Genomic DNA, 20,929 nt, shown 5'->3' with positions numbered 1-20,929 from the left:
ATATCCCCATCCCATTCCAAGAATGAGCAACCCTCCGCACTGAATCCCCCGATCTGTTGCAGTGTATGATCTCATGCATGTTTCTCTTCGCTTCTGCCCTCCTTAGGCATTCTTGTGCGGATCTAGTGGGCTTTGCCCCGTGAGCTATTGATCGCGGCAGCTCTAGTCACCCCTGGATCTCCTGTTCTTTCCTTGATGGCGGGCCTCGCAGGTATGGTTGGGCATCGCCCCTCCTCGGTTCTTTGGGCCGGATGGCGGACCACTCCCATGACTTGCACTCCACCCGTTGGGAGAAGGATGGGGTGGTCGGCGTTCAAGACCGAGGAGGGCAATTCCCTGCTCACAGGACGTGATTTTCTGAGGCTTCCCCTTCCAGTCGAACGTCAAGCCGAACGGATATGTCCATCTGTACCATATGTCCTGGGAGCTTAACTGCGCCAGGACGTGTCCCATCCTTCTCCTTTTAGCTAGGCTGGCTTGAGCTAAGTCCTGGTATAGCGTTTCCTCCACTCCATTGTACATGATCTGCCCGGCCATCTGTGCTTTCGTCAATATTTATTCTTTTAGGGTGTAACTACGCAATGCCGCCAAGACGTCTCTAGGTCTGGCACCAGGGTCTGACCTTCTGGGGCCCACCCTGTGGATTCTGTCCAACACTATGTCCACCGCAGCTTAAACATCCAGGAGATAGGCAAAGATTCCCTTTACCACTTGCTGGGCGTCTCTTCAGAGGGGGAGAGGGGTCCTGCGGCAAAGGGGGAAGCGCCGCACGTACCATGATTGTATGAGATCTTGCAACGGTCTCTCCCCATAATGGTCATCTGATGTATGGCAGCTGGGGGGAGCGGTCCGGGACTGGTATTCCCTCTGACCGGGCGTTCCCCGGCACGGCTCTGGCTGCCCAAGTTATCTGCGTTGTGTGAGCAGGGAGCGCTGATGGTGCGCAGGTCCGCCCCGTATCACTGTCCTCCCGCTAGAACGGGCCGCTCCGGATCCCCTCTACTCCTGTTGCGGTGCTGAGGTCACCATACGACCAGAGACCTCAATTCAGCATGAATGTGGGTCGCCCTGATCAATTCCCTCTGGTTCCTCCCCGGATCGGCTCAGAGGTCCGGCACAGCGCACCCCGCCCCAACGCTCCCTTGCGGGTCCTTCAATATGCTGTGGGGGTCGGCGGGAAGAGTGGCAGGCTCCGCTTTTCTCCCTCGGCGGCTGAGATGCTCGGTGCTGCCGACAAAGCCCCCTTGGAGTGGGGGCTTGTCGATTCTTCGAGGAGCCAGGGCGGGCCCCACCAATCCTGGCTTGGGTATGCTGCACACTACTCGGCGCCGCCCGCAGCTCCGCGAGTGCTCCTGAGAGAGATTGCGTCCGGCTCATCAGAAAGCAGCGAGGGGGTCCCCCCAACATCCCTGCTGTGCTCTGGGTGCTGGTGGGGTCTTTTTCGTCACCTGGCGAGGGCTTATTAACACATGTGACGGCTGCAGAGACTCCGGGGTCGGGAGCTCGGTGGTCGCAATGTTTAGAGGATTGCGGCCATCTTGGAATCCCCTGGCTATAAACTTTTATTAGAGATTATGAGGGGTTGGAAAAAGGCTTCCCTTGCCCTATGCTAAGGTGGGATTTCCCTACCTAACCAAAACTAAGGATAGTCTGTGTTAGGAAGTGCAAAGTAAATATCAACAATGTGCAAAGATGCCATCCAAAATGAATAAGTGTACAAAACCAATAATCTCAAAAGGGGTTCTTCCAGGAAGCCACATCCGGGGGTTCCAGCTTCAAGTCCAATATTCAAGCTGTTCGATTAACCCAAAGGAGGAGGTTCTTCTGCCTCGGAAATGTTCAATGTTCCCAAAATTACTGTTCACAAGATTTGGCTTCACGCTCAACTTTCCAAAGGGTAGGGGGTGCGTCCCAGCCCCTCGTGTTGAATCAGATGTTCACAACACAAAAGTTCCTTGAGTTTTCAAAGTTCACACCCCACAGTTCCTGAGCCTTTTAAGTATCACACAACCAAGTTCCTTTAATGCAGCTCTTCTCACTCTCCATTGGTAATGTCTCCTCAGTGCAGCTGTCAGACCATACGGTTCACCCATTACAGGTCGCGAAAGCGAAAGGCAGTATTGCTTCCTTTATATCCTTTTTGCTAACCAACAGCAATTTCCCACTGCACTCTCCTGTTAGGAAACTGGATTCAGGCTTCTTATTCAAACTTTTATTACATTTACTTGTAAGTCAATACAGATTGCCAGTACACACACCTGCTAGGAAACTGTCTTTAAGGTCCTTATTCAAAGTTCATATGCTTGCAAACCAATATAGGTTCCCAGTACACTTGCCTGCTAGAACAACTGGCTATAGGTTTCTTCCTTCAGATATGTAGCTTTCAACATGCAACTTCGGGCTGTATTTTACTCCTGTTGCCAGTTCCTTATGTTATACGTTATTTTCCCTTTCCCACACTGTTGGTGCACAATACAAGGTTCACTTTTTTCCTTTTACACATATTTTTCTCTTATAGCTTTCACTTCAGCTACAAATTGCTTGATTCAATATTCAAAAAGCTTTGCTAATTTGAAAAGCTTGCATCGGCATCCATAACCAACTTGCATGTGTACCTTTCAGGTTGGAGCGTTTTGCTTTAAGTGTTTCCCTGTTGTCACTCATTGGCTTTATGCAGCAGATCTCTTTGGGTACTCGGCTTCCTGTGGCTTCGCTCCTTAGTAACAAAGCCACTCAAGAGCGGTACTCACTCTTCACGCTACCGGGAGGGAAAACTCCTGAACGGTACTGCTCCGGCAATGGGTCCCCGCCAGGGAAGACTTGCAGGGTTCCCGGACCATCTTGCAGCCACACTTGGCATGAGCGTCCCACTTGCCCACCAGCTTCTGCTTCCCACACTCCATATTCTCTGCTCCCAGTTCCAGCTGGCGTCTTGCTCTGTGCTTGTTTCTCAACTTTGCTGTGTTGTATGGCCCGCCTTCCAATACTTGTGCTACTGATTAAGTGACCCCTAGGTACGGACCTTTGAATGTAATTGCCAGAGTTTGATCAGAGTAATTAGCTGGACATGCTTGGCTGTTCCATGGATGTGTCTCGACAGCCCTCTTCGTCGTCCCAGAACTAGAGTGGCGTTTTATACGGGACATGTTCAGATTATAGGGCAGCACTTCATAACAGCCCATAAAGGCTTAGGAAGGGGAGATCTCAGGGCCACTACGAAAAGGGGGATACCATGTCTCATCTGTGGGGTCCTCCCCACCCCCAAATATTCCTCAGCCCAGGTGATCCTCCCTTGCATATCCACCCCCTTTACGTTAGTTTAAATTGTTAGGCGCAACCAAAGTGGCCAGGAGGCATACGGGTGCCGAAAACTATCAGTAGCGAGAAATTGAGTTATGGAGGTCTAAACAGTCCTCCTCATTTAAATGGGTGCGTTTTGAGCTTATTCTTGAATACCTCAAAGTGTCAAACAGTTTCTAAGAACTGAGGATAATGCATTCCATTTTGCCAGGGAACACCCGTCCAGAAAGCACCCCTTCTAACCAATTCCAGAGACATTTTTGGAATTTGCAGATTTTTTTTGCAATTTGACCGAAGGGTGCCTAACACCTGTTTATTTTTTAGTCCATTGGCAATATACACAGGAAAGGATCCATTGAGGGATGGGATTTGTAAGTAATAGTAAGCATCCTAAACCCTATCCTCTCTACAATCAGTAGCCAATGCAGTTTTCGTCTCTCCTCCGAAACATGCGCAAACATTCGTAGCCCCATGATCGCTCTAATCAGGTTATTCTGAACCACAAGTTTTATGAGTTCCCCCAGAGTCAGGATCCAAAAGCAATGGCCTTCCCCTGGCCACATGGGAGGAGAGCTTAGGGGAAGAGGCAAGGACGCCCTCAGACCCCTTACATATCTGACTTCTTGCTCTCCACTAACACCAGCGTCCCGTTCTCGGCTTCTCGTTGGGTTACTTCTGTATACGGGCATGGGTGATAGGAAGCTGTTCACACTATGAGCAACAGTGGTCTCGCTGTCGTTGTTCGGACCTCCTGCCCACCATGCTGCAGATGTGGTCACGCCACCACCGGGTACATGGTCCTCTCCACAACAATGTCTTCGCTATTGCATACAACGGACGTCCCGCACTGGCACTCTGTGTTCCCTTGAAAGTCGCGGGCTCCATGATCTGTCTCGGCTCCGCCTCCACCAGATATGTTGATGTCAGTGGGGCTTCCCTTGTATACAATACTCTCCTCCTCCAACTCATCCCAGTTAAATGCACATCTCTCCTTAAATAGAGACATCTTTATCATATTGGTTTCTTGTAGCATTGTCTTCAGCCAAATGTAAAGATGCCACACTGTTCCTTATAGCAGTCACGTTTCTTATAAGCGGCTGTGTTAGGTGGTCTAGGAAATTCATCAAAGGAACAGGGGTCCTTGTCCCCAAAGGAGGACTCTCTCCCAGTAAGGTTCCACTTGCCTCGACCCCAAGCCAGGGTCTTGAGGAGCACGTTCACCTTCCTAGCCTCAAAGGCGGGTGGCTTCCCCTTGGGGAGAAGAGACTAATACCTGCGATTCGTCACAGAACCATAGGATGGGAAATGCCCGCCAGATACTCTCTGATACAAACTAAGGTATTATTTGAGGTATTCCAGATATTACCATGATAAAGCCCTGTTTTGATAACAATGGTACCAAATGACATGCCTTTGTTAGAATGGTGTCTACATTCAACTAGTGGAAGGATTTGGTTAGATACCACCAGCAAATTCCCGCTTGGTTGCTTCAATTGACCATTTTCAGAGGACAGCATTGGTCTCTTTTGTATAATGGAAGAGAAAGTGATCACATGCCGTTTAACCGAGGGCTAGATTTGTACCAAAGTATTACTACTTATGGCACCCCCTGATAGGTCCAAGCAAAAGTATAAATCTCAAATGGCCCAACTTAACTTCAGAAAACTTCAACTGGCTTCATGGAGATTGCTAGTAGTAGCCTATAAAGCTTGCCCAGTTCAACTAGCAAACCAAGTGAATTTCTAAAGATATGCTTTAATATTTTAAGTAAGAGTAGACCATTGTCTGTAAAGGTAGTTTGCTGGGGTTAAAAAGTTGTCATCCAAGAAAGGGCTGCACTGGTTTGATAGTTTTAAAGAGACGAATGGTGCACTCCATTAAACTCCAAAAGACTCAAAATTGATCACCAACTTAAGGGAATTGAAGTCATCATATCAAAGCAAAATTTTATCAAGTGGTCTAAAATGCAGTAAAAATTAGAGGCATATAAACAGAAGAAAAATAATCAAGAGGGCTGGAGTTTTATAGCTAGATACTAGTACTCCACTAGGATTCTAAGCCAGAATGCTTCGATTACCCATGACATAAGTGTATTATATACCCATGTACTGGTAAACAAAGAATCCAAATTATTTGAGCCAAAATTATTTAAAGAGTTTGTACTGCAAGAATTACTAGAAATTCTTGCTGCTCAAGTGGCCAATAAGATTCCAGGTCCAGATTCAATTCCTATGGACATGTTTAAGGCAAGACCCCGTTATGGGGCACCTCTTCTGGTGAATGTGTTTAATACAATTTGGGCATTTGGAATAATTCCTTCTTCCTTGCGCTCTCCTTTAACCATACATCTTTTTAAGAAATGTGACCAAAAATGCGATCTTCATGTCGAAGGAGCTACCTTTTGGGTGCTTCATCCAAATTTGCAAACTACTGTAAGAATTTAAAAAAATGTTTTTTTTGTTGCTGGGATTAGCACAAGGGAACATGTTTTAAAATTCATATATTCTTATATTCTTACCGCTAAATATTTTTATGTAGCTTTTGTGGTTTATTTAGCATTATTCCTCATCCAAAAAGTTTAGTGCTTAAAGCCTATAAAATCTGCCAGCTCGCCTATTGCAGGTAATCCAGTTTCTTGAGCACTCATCCTATTGCATGTATCCATTTTGCTTTCCAAGCTGAGTGCATTAAATAGTTTCCCGTTAGTCGAGGGGTTTGACAATGATGCGTTTTAGCACCCCATTAAAAAAAAATTGCAGAGCAACTCTTGGTAAACAATCTTAGCACCACGGGGTTGGGTGTGCCCGTCACCAGGGGGATACAAATTTCATGTCTAATTTATGCAGATGATACAGTTGTTATAGAAATTCCCATTATCCACTCCAACGCTAGATTAAGAAAACACTTACATGGCTGGTAAAGATATTTAAATTAATATTGGTAAATCTAAAATAATTATAACTGGAAAAAGAAGACTTAAGGCACTAACATTATATTTTTTAAAAGCATGGTTGTGGAAAAGGTTAAGTCACCGACATATCTTGGTGTAAATGTATCTGAACATTTTAGTGATCTCAACTACATTAATGAGCAAGGGACTGCCATGATTGAAGCAGGTGCAATCATACCACAATTAGACAATGAAAAAGGTGGACAATGATTTGGTTTGCAATGCCAAATCGAGAGCGAGGGCCATTTAAGGGTTAGAATAATCGGGCTAGCAAAATCCAACGTGCCTCCAATTGGCTGTGGATGCTTTCCTCAAAATAATCTTATCATTACCGTATTCCACACCTAATTACGCTGTACATAATGAGCTAAATCAAGTATATAGTGATGTGCAAACATGAGCGTCTTTGATATGGATGTCTATTTGGCAGAATAATTTTGCTTCTTTTGGGCACACCATGCTCCTCGATATCCTATCCAGGGATTGGGCTAAGAAAATCTTGTGGCTTTATCTTATTTGCTCCTCGTTGGCTCTGATGAATTATGCTTGGTGGTTTGAGAGCCCAAAAAGTAGCTGAGAAAGGAAATAAGCATCAGGTAAAACTGATTTCATATGCACTTTACAGACGAGACAATCACTTCTACTGTCCAAACCCCTAGAACAGATGTTATTACCAGGTTTAAACTGGACATTCTGCCCATTGGCACTGTAAGGAACTCATGGTGGCAACAGACAGACAAGTGATCATAGTTCAAGGTTGTTTATTGAACTTTATAATGGGTGAGATAAACGCCTAATCTAACCCTAAATCTAAGATGGGAGCAAGCTACGACCATCAAATAATAATAAGGCAGTCCTAGTGGCGTCTTGTCAAATAAAAAGGGCCTATACTAAAAAAATAAATAAATAAATAAAATTAAAAAAAAACACTATTGCCAATCCTTACTACTAAAATTACAAACTTTTTTTTATTTTTTTATTTAAAGTGTGGTATAATGATCACCAAAAAAAGAAACAAGTGTTCACAAAATTATACATCAGGATGTTAGGGCTGGGTCTCCCTTCCCCACATTTGAAGCACGAGACAAGGCGGGACTCTCGAGCACAGCACACTCCTTGGTCTCCTCAGCACGAGGTTCACAGTTCAACATCAACAATGCCAGCACCTTCAAGGGTTAGGTTTCTTTCCTGGAAATCTCTTCCCCTAGAAGGTCTGCTGGTTCAAAGTGACAAACAAACCAAAGTACCTTCAGTACTCTTGTACCTCCCTCTGCCGGGTTCGGATCCTCCTTGCCACTCAAACCTCCCTCCGTCGGGGTCACTATGGCCTTCTTTAACACAGTTCATGTTTTACTCAATTTCATCAGAAAGCGTTGGTTCCCTTCTCCTAGCTTTCTTTCGGCATCCCTCTGTCGGGTTCACACTTGCTTTATTCCTCAGTTTGCAAATTTATCGGAAAGCCGTGTCCCATCCCCTAGCTTTCCCCTGGCAAGGAGTCAGAGACTTTCGATTATACAAGGGATTTGACGGGACCCTTGTAGGCCCACTCTGATGCCTCACGCCACCCTTTCCTCCAGGGCCCAGTGTTTCTTATAGTTTCAAAAACATGTCCCGGTCAGAGTCTTTCAACTGAACGCCCATGTGGCGCCGGACCCCTCAGCACCTGGACCTCAAAGTTCAAACCCACATTCAAAGCCTGTCTTCTGCTAATTCCTTGCATTAAAAAAGGTTGCTACTTGCAACCTTGGGCTCAACCCAGTTCGGTTTGCGATCATGCTCCTCCGACTCATCGACTGTGATGAACCCATTGGCTTCTTTAATCTCTGGAGTCAAGCATAGTACCACGGTAGCCAGCTTCCCTCTCCGCCTGAGTTATCAATGCAGGAGGCCCCCCGTGTACCATGGTCGTCTGTTGCTGCGCACGCCAACTGCAGCTCCCAGTCTTATGCTTTCCCTTTCGGAGGCTTTGTGGGTCTAAGTTGAAAAGGGCAAGGCAACTCCCACTTCGTCATCCTTCCAGGTCTCACTGTCTTTCTTCTCCTTATGACCTGCCGGTTTGGTGTGCCGTCTCCTCGTGCATACGGCCTTGCTCGAAGTGTGCTTTCGTGCTACGCCTTTTATCCCTGTCGAGAAGGTAAAGGGCGGTCAGGTGTGCATGATTTTTTTCAATTGCCTGACCCGTGTGTTGGGACAGGTCAGGTAAACAGCCCTGGTGTTAGTCCGTTGTCTGTTATAGTGTAAGCAAGTGTTTGTGTGGAAAAGGAAGGTGACAGGGGGTAAAGCTTCCAAATATTCTACAAGGTAGGGTGGGTAAAAAAGGACAGGGATACTGCATCAACTCTCGGTGTCCAACTCCACTGCCCAGAGACCCCTCGCCCAGGTGACCATCCCCCAATGGTCCACCCCCAGGAACTGGATCCAATAGCAATGGCTGTGTCCTGGCCACCTGGACGACAGATCTCCGGGGACTAGCAGGTGAGACACCTTTGGGTTTTTCACAGCACTACCTTAACAAGGTGTCAAAAGCAGAGATTGTTCTTTCCTTTCACCCATTCTGTAAAGATACAGAAGTAACAGTACTGCATTTTGGCCTGCTTTGCCCATCATATCATTCAACACATTTTTGTTTTACAGATTTAATAGAGGGTAAAGACACTGCAGCACTGCTATTCTACAGCTTAACAATCCCACTGCTGCCCAAGCTACTTTATGTCCACTCTATTTAGTTTGAAATGCAGCTAATATCTTGCTGTAGACATGTAACACAGTTATGCACTCTTTTTACTTTGCAGTACTGTCGGCATTATAATGTGCTGATAAAAACATTGTGAATATCCTAACAGACTATTTTTTTGGCTAGTGTTTTTTGCATCAATATATTTAATAGTCGTAAGACCATGTGTTTTGCAATGCTTAATGTTCCCTTTAATATTTGCGCTGGGGTAAAAATGACAAGTTGCAAGCTACTAGCCAGCCATAAAGAGTCACGCACCACCTCAGTAGTACATGTATGCGCAGCATTTCTTACTCACCAAGTGGGGATTATAACTAGCCAAAGGCTTGTGGAGAGTGCAAATGCTGCGCCCGGATTTCAAATAAAATAAAGCATATGAGTTAATTTGGTTACTAACCATTTGTAAATGTGGGATAAATTCACAGAGATATGAGACCATGAGAGGGAACCTATGGGAGTAAGGACAAATCTATCAAAAGAACTATTACCAAAGTCAAATCATTAGTTCTCCTAATGGATTACTTCCTCCTTTTAAAACGACAACCAAAGTACTCATCTGCAAGGAGCAGCGCGAGAAACCCTCACCTACACAATGAAACTGAAGTAAACAATCCTTCCCTTGTCACGCACCCACCCTCGAACTAGATCCCAGTGCCAGCTCCAAATGCCCCCCCAATTCTCCAATTTCATGAATCTGTAAAAGAAATGGCTTTTTGAACAACCCCTGACCAAGGATTGATTACAATGAACGCACATACTATTGCAGACACCAACGCCCAGTACTGCGCTACTGTTAAAAGAGGTCAGCCCAAATGCTGGTGATCCACACGGTGTACAGCGCTCTGCTGCTCTTGAACTAGGTCTGTGCTTTAAACAATAAAATAAAATGACTGCTTGATCAAAACAGGTGAACTGAATGGATCTGGAATTCAGGCAGCAAGGTTTGACTAACATGCATAAAGTTGCCCACGCAGCACCTTGACAGTTCTCCACAAGAGGAACACCCCTCTGCTATGCTGAGTGGGCCACCAGGGTCTTGGTATAATGAGCCACAAGACTCACATGCACCATGTTGCCAGATCAAAGGATTCAGAAATGGGGTGGCCAATCCTCCAGACTACGAATTTCCCTGCAGCTTATATAGTTGCAAAGTTGATACATAACTGGTGTGTCCCTTTTGATGTGCCTAGTCAGAGCCATAGTAACAGAGCCCTCTTGTGGTCCATAAAACTAAATCTTTCCTTCGTCTTAGATGGATAAAGCGGAGGGAAGGAGACTAAAAAGGTGGATCGTCTGGGAACCAAGTCTAACACGAATTTGGGCAGGAAGGACAGACAATCACACCCTCAGTTACCTGTTCTGTGACAACCAGGTAAAGAGGTTTATTCAGAAAACCATCAGCTGCACGGAAGTGATGGCAAACAGGAAAACCTCAAAGGGCCCAAAAGGAGCAGTGATTAAAAATGTAAGCACAAGATCTACACAGGAACAAACGGACCTAGCTAGGTAAACCGGGTCTGTTCACCTGAGGGTTTACCAAGAGGGAAAGATCTCATCCAGAACTTCTTGACAGGCCTCCCACTTGTGGGAGATTGGCAAAGGGGGCAACAAATCTGTTGGGGAACCGCCAGCCTCAGAATCCTACATCATGGTTCATCCTTTAGTTTGGTTGCAGAGCCTTACAAGAGTTGGCAATCAGTACCTAGTAAGGCGGTGTTAGGGAGAATTCTCTGTTTAGACTGAATTTCCTAACCTAGTGAGTCCCCCAGCAGCTTTGCTGGATTTTTGGGGTTTATTTTTTTCTCCTGCCAAGAGTGAGACTCTTCTACCCTCACTCTTGGGCATGATTTGAGTGCGTCTCTTTGACTCTAGATGTGTTTAATGGGCTATGGGGTCTTTTACTCCATAGGGCTTGTGATGTGTGTTACACAGCACCCTCAGTGCAGTAACACAGGGGTGTCATAGTGACCCCCCAGTATAGACTCCATACCCTGGGACAGACTACTGTCTCCCAGGGCATGTAAAGTCACCATTGACTTTACTAGTCTCGGATTCTGAACAGAACCAGTACAAACCATCATATTGTGGACGTACTGGCCGGGGCAATTCGATTGCCCCGGGGTCTGTTAGTCAAGGGGGCACGTCTCCGTCCCCCCTGATCGAGTTTTGGCTGGTGGCAGTGGATACTACTATTTATATTCAACCGCGAATATATCTCTATGGGATTTCCCATTGTTCGAGGATACCAACTTTATTTAATTCTCATAGCCTCGAACATACCGCCGGTTTATTTAATTAATATTAATTCTCCGGTTGGTATTTTTTGCCAAGACTCGGTTCTAAAATGGCGTTTGTGTTCTCTTCTGTGACTCCAACCCAAGTCGAGCCCTTTGTTCCACTTTTTGGCGGGCTTCTCCACGCAAGCCTACAAAAGTGGTGCCACTCTGTCTGGGTACCGCAGGGGGTGTGGGAGGGGGTTTAGGCACCCTGGACTGAGTTGCCTAGGCAACTCAAGTTGCACTCCGTCCTTATTAGCCCAAGTGGTGAGCCGGCCGGCTCACCACCTAGCATGTTTGAGTGACAGCTAGGCTGAGTGAGTGGGGGTTTTCTGCATAAAAGCAGGGCTTTGGGGACTGGAACTTTAGAAGTCGCCACAGGACCTAAGAATCCGACATGGGAGAAGCTGAGCCGACCTGCTACGACGACACCACCGGTGGAGCCCTGCTGAACCGTCTCACCACTTTTCCCAACGACAGAGGAGATCTCCAGCCCGGAGAGTCTTCTTCCTTCGACTGGTGGGGATAACCAGTCTGCTTCCTTTTTCGCTTCCTGGAACATCTCGTGGCCGCCTTGCCTGTGCCAAGCAACCCGGCAACCGGGATATCACTTTTTACCACTACCGTGAATCAAAGGGTAGTACCTTTAATCGGAAAACTCTGCGGCACGTTTCTTCCCTGGCAGTGCAACGACCTTCATCTTTCCTCCACGTCGAGATCTTCTCTTCCTCTGGACGACGCCGCAACTTGCACCGCTGCCAGGAACAACTGCCACCGCTGGAGGATCCTTTCCACATAAGGTACCGTGTTCCGCCTGGCTTCCCTTGCAACCGACTGTACGGGGTAGATTTAGCCCCCAGCTTTCGAACCTGGGTTAGCCCGGGACACCATGGCTGAACTTTTCTGAGCCTAACTAAAACCTTTCTGAACTCCCTGCAAGACTTTTTAAGCCTGTTGTCATTGTGTGATCTTGGGTGCATTTGTGCCCTGCTCTCTCCAAGAGTGGGCCCGGCCTATGGACTTTGGCTCACAAGTAACTTTTGACTTTCCTGCCTTGCTTAAGAGTTCCTAAGTATTAGCGTGGTGTATTTTCCTGCATTCTGCCCTTTTCCCTCCCTTTTTCGTTAACATATTGGAGTGCCATCTATAGTTAAGCGCTCACCTCTGTCTGGAAATAAGTGGTGTTAACTAAGACTTGTCTGATAAGAAATAAGGGATGTATATATAATAATCGTAACTGTGTTTAGAGTGATTTACAATAATAGTGCTTGAGTGTTTCAATAAGTGTGTTTTTAAATAAATAATGATATACCTTGATACCAAAGCTCTGGTCAATGTTTGCTTGTGCTATTGTGTCTGAGTGCCTATTGTGTATACTTTACATACTGCCTAACTCTTTTTGAGGGAAGTCTGACTGCTCAGCCACAGCTACCAGGTAAATCTGGGTGGTACAGACTGCTACCAAGTGGGTTTACTGCCAACACCTGTAGTCCTAAATCTTTTGCAGTGGTCCCAGAGGGAACTGCACAGGTTTCTGCCTAACAGGCGACAGCAATTCTGCAAATTTGAGTGTTGTTCCGAAACAGTTTTGAGACAGACATGGCCCTTCAATAGGTGGCTTGGGGAAAACACGAAAAATATTTAATTGATAAATGTAGTCCTTTATTTTAATACTGAAAATCATACTAAAACTAAGAAAAATGTATAAAAGAAACCCAAAACCTACCACAAGTACTTTATTCTGATCTCTTAGAGCCAACATGAGCAGTGGACAGCATTGCATCTACACTGTCGCAAAAATAGTTTGCATTTAAGGAAATTGCGATACAAAACTTCCAAATAAACTGCTTGTATCTGCTGCAGGAGGAGATGGAATGAAATCACTATAGATGCATGAAGGAAAGATTCCATTCAATATGCCAGACGTTCTCTCACCAACCCAGAACACCATTCACCACAAGCCTAACTGCAGATGGCGTTCCTCATTGACCAATGGTAAGGAACCAGCAGGAATGTCTGAATGGGATCAAAGTCAACAGTACAGTGTTTGAGGATTGGTGTCGGGTACATTGTAAAGTACATCAAAAGTCAACATACCTATGTTATCTTTCTCTTTGCATGAAATAGAATAGCAGCAGATTTCTCGATCTTGAATTGCTGAAAGGTTTCTGTGAAAAGAAGTTCAATGGATTATAACCATCATTCTTAATGCAAAAATGGGTAAACACATATCACTGAATTACATTTTTTAACACTATTGGCTTTTATGTCCATTCAAGATGCAGCTCCAATTCTAACTGAATGATGCACCTTTATGGGTGCAGGCTTCTCTACATTGAAGCTCCCTAAACACACACTGCAAGAATGCCCCCACAAGTAGGTTTACTAATTCAATGAACAGTACAGCAAGATATTAAAAGACCATGTTTGATATTTCCTATTTTCATCCAAGCAACACTGCGTTATTGCGTTACTTTTGTACCCACATTAGAGTAACGATGCAGTGACATCAGCCGGTACTTAAAACACCCCAGGCCAACCCCCCAGGCCAGTTTTAACTATAAAAGCAGTAGATTTCTTGGCTGATAAACAGTCTGCAGTCTGAGAAATCCGAAAATCTGTCCCGCTTCAGCCATTGAAATGCATGTTACTGTATAATGCTGAACAGAAGCATTGCATTCCCTTTGCAGTTTCAAAAAACATGTTTGAAAAGTTTACATTTTACAGGATTATAATTTTCCAAATAAAACAAAAAAGATCTCTTATGGTACAATCTCCTGGGAGAATGTAAATTGTCTAATTAGTTCAGACGGCTGCCAGGGAAATCACATGCAATGGAAAAGAAAGGGGAGGACAGAAAAAAAAGTAACGGTACCCCAATCTTTGTGTCCTATATATTAGAAGTTCAAAACCATACCTTCCATTTAAAAGTCCACTGGACGTTCCCACAATTTAACCATGGAACTGGGAGGAACTCGTACCAGCTTTATGCTCTCGCTGCCCATCATGCAGAGTTTCTTAAATGCCAACCATATCTCCAGGTTGGCGCCTTCTCTATCCATTATTTTAAGGGGTACCAGTCGAGGCATTCTACCGACTGCTGCGACACTTGACAACCAAATCTATTCCATCCAACCCATCCTACCAAAAGTCTGTCTTCAACACACCTGCACTCCATATCGCTTATGTCCCCACCTGCCCTCTGGCAGCCACAGCATGTGTCCAGAAAACACAAGCCCTCTTTTCCTTTGGGTCCAGAGACAAAACAGTCTCTGCTGTGTCGGCCTCAGAGAAATATCCCGCTTGCTGCAGGCACATCTGAACACATTTTCTTCCAGTTGTGCAGGGGATTACCGGAGGCTCGTTCCTCCATCCATTATAGCCCCACATTCTTCCCACTTTTAATGCGATTGTCTCTATCCCTGGTAACCCAATAGAAGAACGCCACAGAGTTTGAGTCCTGATAAATCTGTATAACTCATTTTGCAAAGGGACAAACATCATTTTGATCCTGATCTCCCAGGCCCCTTATGTTCCAAAATTAACATCGTCTCTTTGTCAGAGTAAAACTCAGCCCAAGAGACAGATGACAGTGGTATAATCTGCAGGCCACATATTTACCTTTAACATTCCTGCAAGCAACCAGCTTCTCCAATATAACATTCTATTGCAAACTTGGACGAGAGTCTTTTTAGCCATATCGGTTCTCGTCCAACCATGAGGCCATGGTGTTTTCCGAGATGGCAATTCTAGGTAGCGCCTTCCCTGGTTTAGGTTATTTGTTCATACAGTGCATGCTCTCCAGGGCGAATGGCTCGGTGCACCTTCCCTGGAATCCAAACCCATCTTCTCCACATTTGTTATCTATGCGTGCCTCTCTACTCTAGAAGCCTTCCTCTCCCCAGCATAGAAGATATTCATCTTCTTGAAGTGGCCTTTCGTAACCACCACAAGCAGTGCCTGCCGCATGCACAGAATCTTTGGCTGGAGGCACACCTTTATGGAATTAACTTTGGCTGCAATTCCACAAAATCAATATTTGGAGCAACTACTTTCTTTTGCTCTTTAACAAACTTAGTGCTCAAATACCTGACCCCACATTTGACCATCTAACATCCCAGCCCAGTAAGGCTTCTCTGTGGCAGTGGCCGAAGTGCAAATGAATTTATGGCCAGCCACTTTCCCAAAATGTATTATAAATTCACGTCAGTCGTTGCTACTCTCTAGAGGTGCCCTCATCCATCATCCGCGTAGGTAAAGGCCCATCTGTACATGCACCTTCTGCCCCGTAGGCGGCTGTCTGGTCTAATGTGCAGTAATAGTTCCAAGGCAACAGTGAACAAGAGGACATCCCTGCTGTGTAGCTCTCTTCCCCAGAAAGAAGGCTGTCAGACTACACCCTAATACCATTGCAGCCCATTCTAGCAGGAGCTTTCTTATACGTACTCTGAAGCACAAAGCTCGGTTCGAAACTAAACATCCCATCACATAAGTATTTTCAATGTACTCCTCGGTTAAAGGCCTTTTCGCCATCCAAGGCAGCTCAAGGGCGGTCCCATGTTCCAGAATTCAATTACATCTATAATCTTCACAAACGTTGTCGGTCAGAACAAAGCTAGTTTACAAGCAGTGTACAGGTTTGTGGTTACAGTTGTCTAGTCCGTTTGTTAATACCCTAAAATGTCTCTGCATTCAATAATATTGGCTTTATATACACCCTGCAAAACACCCAATCTTGTTATGTTGTATGATTTGTTTGCGTTGTTTTGGAGTTTCAAAATAATAAAATGGGTTTAAAAAGAAGAAAAAAAAAGATATTGGCTGGTAGTTCACACCTAGAGTGATCTCTGCCTGGCTTAGGGGACCAGTGTAACTCAAGCCTCCCACAGAGTCACAAAGTTTCCATCTCGGGAGGCAGACAGAGGTCTGGTAGAATTCTATGGGGAAACCGCCAAACCCTGGCATCTTGCAGTTTGAGGTGGCCTAGTGCGGACTTAACACCAGCTAACATGATCTCCCCATACAGTTTTTCATGGTCCTCTGCGCTCAATTGCGGCAGCTCCAACTTCTAAGCCAAGATAGCTCAGCGGGTGGAGCGCTCGCTGCTGCGATCAGAGCGTGATCTGCAGGTCGCAGGTTCGAATCCTGGCAAGGCCAACTCAGCCTTTCATCCTTCCGAGGTCGATAAATGAGAACCAATTTAGGTTGTGTGATATAGTATGTAAATATGTGCTCTGGAAAGCGCTTTGGATTAAGGCGCTATATAAATAACAATTATTATATAATCCCGATAGCATATGATCATCTGCCTCCAGATTCCCTAAGTACCTCTGAAACCAAGTGCTTGTTCGGTAATCTTTTAGGACCTAGGCATTTACAACATCAATACTATCAACCCATGAATACCTTCAGCTTGCATGACAAGAGCTTACCTGCCCATCCTCACTTTTGCACTAGAAAAACATGCAATAGGATACAGAAGTGGAACGCAAAGGCCTGAAGCCTTCATGTTGCAAACCCGACAAATGCCCAGCTCATTTAATCAAAGGCTGTGCAGAAGCACTCATCCCATCAGTATCAACACCTCCTTCGCCTCATGCTCCGTCCCTGGCAGCCTCAAAGAAGCCTGGATATTTAAACAATCACTCAACCCCACCATACCCACCAACTACCGTTCACTTCATCTTAAAAATGGTGGATTGAGCAGCCTACATACAGATGCAGAACTACTTGGAACAACACCATATCCTCGGCCTCCATCAATCGGGATTCCGCCCAGGGCATGGTACTGAATCAGCAATACTGGACCATAAAGATGAACTAGACAACATCAGAGACTCTGGAAAGCTAGCCCTCCTGCTCCTACTAGACCTCTATGTGGCCTTCGACTTGGTAGACCACCACCAATCGACTGCAGACAACCTTTCCTCCGAAGTCACCAAAGGGATTAGCTCCTTCCTCGCTGATAGAACCACCAAGTCTTTGCCGGGAAACATGCTGCCACTCCCGCCCAGTCACCTGTGGTGTCCCACAAGGCTCATGCATCTCAACCCCACACTACAATATCTACACTACAATAATCTTTGATCATCTAGACACCATTGGCACCACATAGACCAACTAAGCAGATGCACAAATCCTCATTCTCCTCCGGAGATTACTCACAGGACTCCACCACTCAACACCATATCCGAGATAATCCAAGCCTGGATAGCCTCCCATCTGCTATGCCTAAATGACCAGAAAAACGAAATCCAACCCAAGGCCCTACTCAACAAACTGGACCCAGCCTACCAATACTTTGCGACAGACGTTAACACAATTCTGGTCTCGCCAGCAGTCAAAACATTGTGCATATACCTCGACACCACCTGCAACATGAAGTGACAAACACATCGCCTCTTCCGCTGCCCATACCACACTCCGAAATGCTAACAGACCTTTTTTCTCCACTGACAAGCGCCTCACCATTGCTCAAGCCATCTTAGGATCCAAACTAGACTACTTCAACGCTCTACTTGCAGGCACTATTGATTGCATCAGCAAAATACAAGTCATCCAAAATAATGCCCTCAGCGCAGCCCTCGGCCTCTAGAAACACCAACATCTCAGTAGCTAAGAAAAGTGCCCACTGGCTCCTGATCCACAAACACATTAAGTTGAAAACCCTATCCATGGCCCACCAATGCCTCTCCAACCCAGCACCAGCATACCAATCACAAATGGATCCATGCTAAAAAACCGAATTCCGAATAGCACTAGTTTCAAAATTGCGAAGCCGACTGTCGCATTTTGAAACTCAAGCTTTCGGGATTCCGGTCATTTGTCCCCCCCTTTGCACCCCTGAAACCTCTTAAGCCCATAATGCCGATTTAGGAGAGACTAAGGGGGGGGGGTTACACCCCCGCAACTGCCGCTCACTTAGTTCGGCATTATGGGCTTTGTCATTTTCTACTACTCCGAATGCGCAGTAAACACACACTCAGCATTTTTTCCATTTTGGGGCACTACCTCATAAAAACTTTAAAAAAACAAATCATTAAGAGCTACACACTAAGCCACCAAACACTATCACTTTGCCCAGATAAAAACGCACAAAAGCAGGAGGATCCAGTTTCCCAGTCATTGCTTCCAAGATGTGAAACTCCCTCCTGCTAACCCTTCGCGCTGAACCTTGTTACTGGACCTTCCAAAAACATTTTAAAACCTGGCTATTTCCCTAACTAAATTCACGTTCTCTGCCAACTACCGGTTCACTTTTCCACTGACCATCCATCTGCACTGAAACAGGTGCACAGTTACCAGGGGGTTAAGAGCGCAATCTATAAATGTAACAAATAAGTAGAGAAAACCGGCTTGTTAAACTGCTCCAAAACCTCACATCTCTAAATCCCCCCACCCCCCCTTACCCTCCCCCCTCCCCCAACGCCCCCATACAAGCTCAAATACCTGACAAGTCGAACACTACATGTCTCCCATCTGGCAACAATACACCTCTGGTGTACACAACAAAAACACACAGACATAGGGCTGGGCAATATGGACCAAACGTCATCTCAATACTGTTGGGCTATATCTCGATATATATTGAGAGATTGCTTATGTGGGGGAAATGCTCAGTTCTAAGCCACCAACTATATGCAAGATGTCAAACATCTTACGACATTGATCAAAGTGCAAATACAGGATCTCTCACACAGAATAAACAGCCGTGTAAATATCAAAATGTAAATAAATTGTAGTACATGTGATATATATTGTCTCATCCTATATAGATATTGACAATATATTGATATATCTCCAGAACTTCATCTATCGCTCAGCCCTACCCAGACAGATACCAGTTACACCTGGTTGTGCACACAAACAGCTGAGGACAACTACTGTCTTCTCCCACTTTCTCCCCTAACCAACTCACCCCACTTTCCCTTTCAGAACCACAAGAGCATCTGAGGACCATAGAAATGGCAGCATTGCGTGGTATAAATCACCATAACATAGAATAAGAAAGTGCAAGTGACCGCATCAGAATTTTGGGAATAGCCAAGGGAAAAAGAGAAAAGGCAGCCCATTTGCACCCTACTGGTGAGCCCCCTCATGAAACAGTCTTTGGAAAGTTGGTGGGCGGCACACTTGACTACCGCAAACGGCTTGGGTAACATTGATGCCATGATGGCCTCTATGCTGCAGTCAAGTACCCCTTCCTTTCCAAAGCAACTCATAATCGTGCACCACACCATAGCTCACATGCTCCTTCATGAGTTCAGCAATTTCGGCAGAAAATACATCAGGAATCTGTGCACTTTTAATGCGCGTAGTGGATACTGTGTACCCAGATCTAAATTCCCCCTTTTCATTGCTCAAGCAGGACCTATCCACGTGATATTCCACTTCCAGGGTTCTGTAACTGCACATCAAACAGATCTTTGCCTGGGTTTGTGAGGGCAGCAGTTATCAGAATGCAGCAGTGGGGCTCGCCATATCCTGGGCTTGTCAGCGGCGAGGCAAGGCTTCGTACAATGCTTTTTGTGTTACCTTTACAGATCTCATGTGAGACGTGAAGCAAATAGATATGTTTTTGTTTTCAACAATAATTTAATGGGGAAGGAGGCAGGGTGAACTACGCAAAGCACTAGACCATGCAGTGCAGAGGTCGGTTGCCGCACTGTGGGTACTGTTAGGTACGTTTTTCTAAACTTCCGAATTCTTAAGACTTTTCTCTTGATATTAGGGCCCCAACTCTCAACATAGGCCTGTAATATACAGCCAGGCTTATCTTAGGAGGTAAGGAATGTGAGCTGTAGAGCAGCACAATGAAAATCAGCACATACACAGATCCAAGGAAATAAAAAATAATTATTATATAAACACGAGGCACACAAGCGATTCTAAAACATAGAAATTAGTAATACCATTCAATAAGAAATGGAATAAGATTGGCAAAGGGACAATAACGGAGGTGAGTAACTTTTCATATACCTTTCATATCCAGCATACAGAGTGACTTCAGTTAAGGTCAGTAACAGCACTTCTATGTATCACCTTTACAAAATTCAGTTTACAGGGAAGTAAAGGTTAGACAGAACACAGCTAACAACTTTTAAGTAACAATGTAATACTCTCCCAAAGAAATTTAGGCAGTCTGTTTGCCAACTAGAAAAGTGTTCACGGTTCAAGTTGTGGAGGAACACGCATTGCCAACACCACTAGGATCAAGAAGATGGACCTTTGGGAAACCAGCAAAGCCAGTCAAATGGACAGAACCAGTTCTGATGAAAATCGTTGGAAAAAAAGTTAAGTAACCAGTCAGTTATTCATGTAGGAAGCCCAGGAGCTCAAGAGGAGCCTTTCTGTAGGAATACAGGCTACCAGGCCTGCACAGTGGAGTTGATGACAACTCCCAAATGTGGGAAACGGCACTCCCAAAGCAAAGGAGCACTGAAAATGGCCTACGGTAAGTGTAACCCAAGCTCAACAGCACCTGAAGAGTAAAGTGGAAAATGTAGCTGGACGCATTCCTGATGCAGCATTGAAGACCTGGCTTCCTGCTCCTTGGTCGTAGTGACGAAAGAGAAGGGGTCGGCAGCAAAGGATTCAGCTAATGTCAGCAGTTTGTGGTTTTGGTGCCTTTTTCTCAGTGCCAACAAAGAACAGGGTCAGGACAGCTGC

The 20,929-nt window shown here is 45.4% G+C and overlaps 1 protein-coding gene across 1 annotated transcript in view; it reads right to left on the bottom strand.

Annotated features, from left to right (window-relative positions):
• Positions 1–20,929, bottom strand: part of LOC138513330 (ADP-ribosylation factor-like protein 8B-A) — a 222,098-nt gene that overhangs the window by 24,612 nt on the left and 176,557 nt on the right. Inside the window, exon 6 of the mRNA XM_069628077.1 lies at positions 13,358–13,428. Coding sequence (XP_069484178.1) covers positions 13,358–13,428 — 71 coding nt within the window. The remainder of the gene's footprint in view (positions 1–13,357; positions 13,429–20,929) is intronic.

Source organism: Ambystoma mexicanum, chromosome 12 (assembly GCF_040938575.1).
Source record: "Ambystoma mexicanum isolate Mex_15411 chromosome 12, UKY_AmexF1_1, whole genome shotgun sequence".
Lineage (NCBI taxonomy): Eukaryota > Metazoa > Chordata > Amphibia > Caudata > Ambystomatidae > Ambystoma > Ambystoma mexicanum.
The sequence above is the reverse complement of the archived record's forward strand: the minus strand, read 5'-3'. Positions and strand labels throughout refer to the sequence as shown.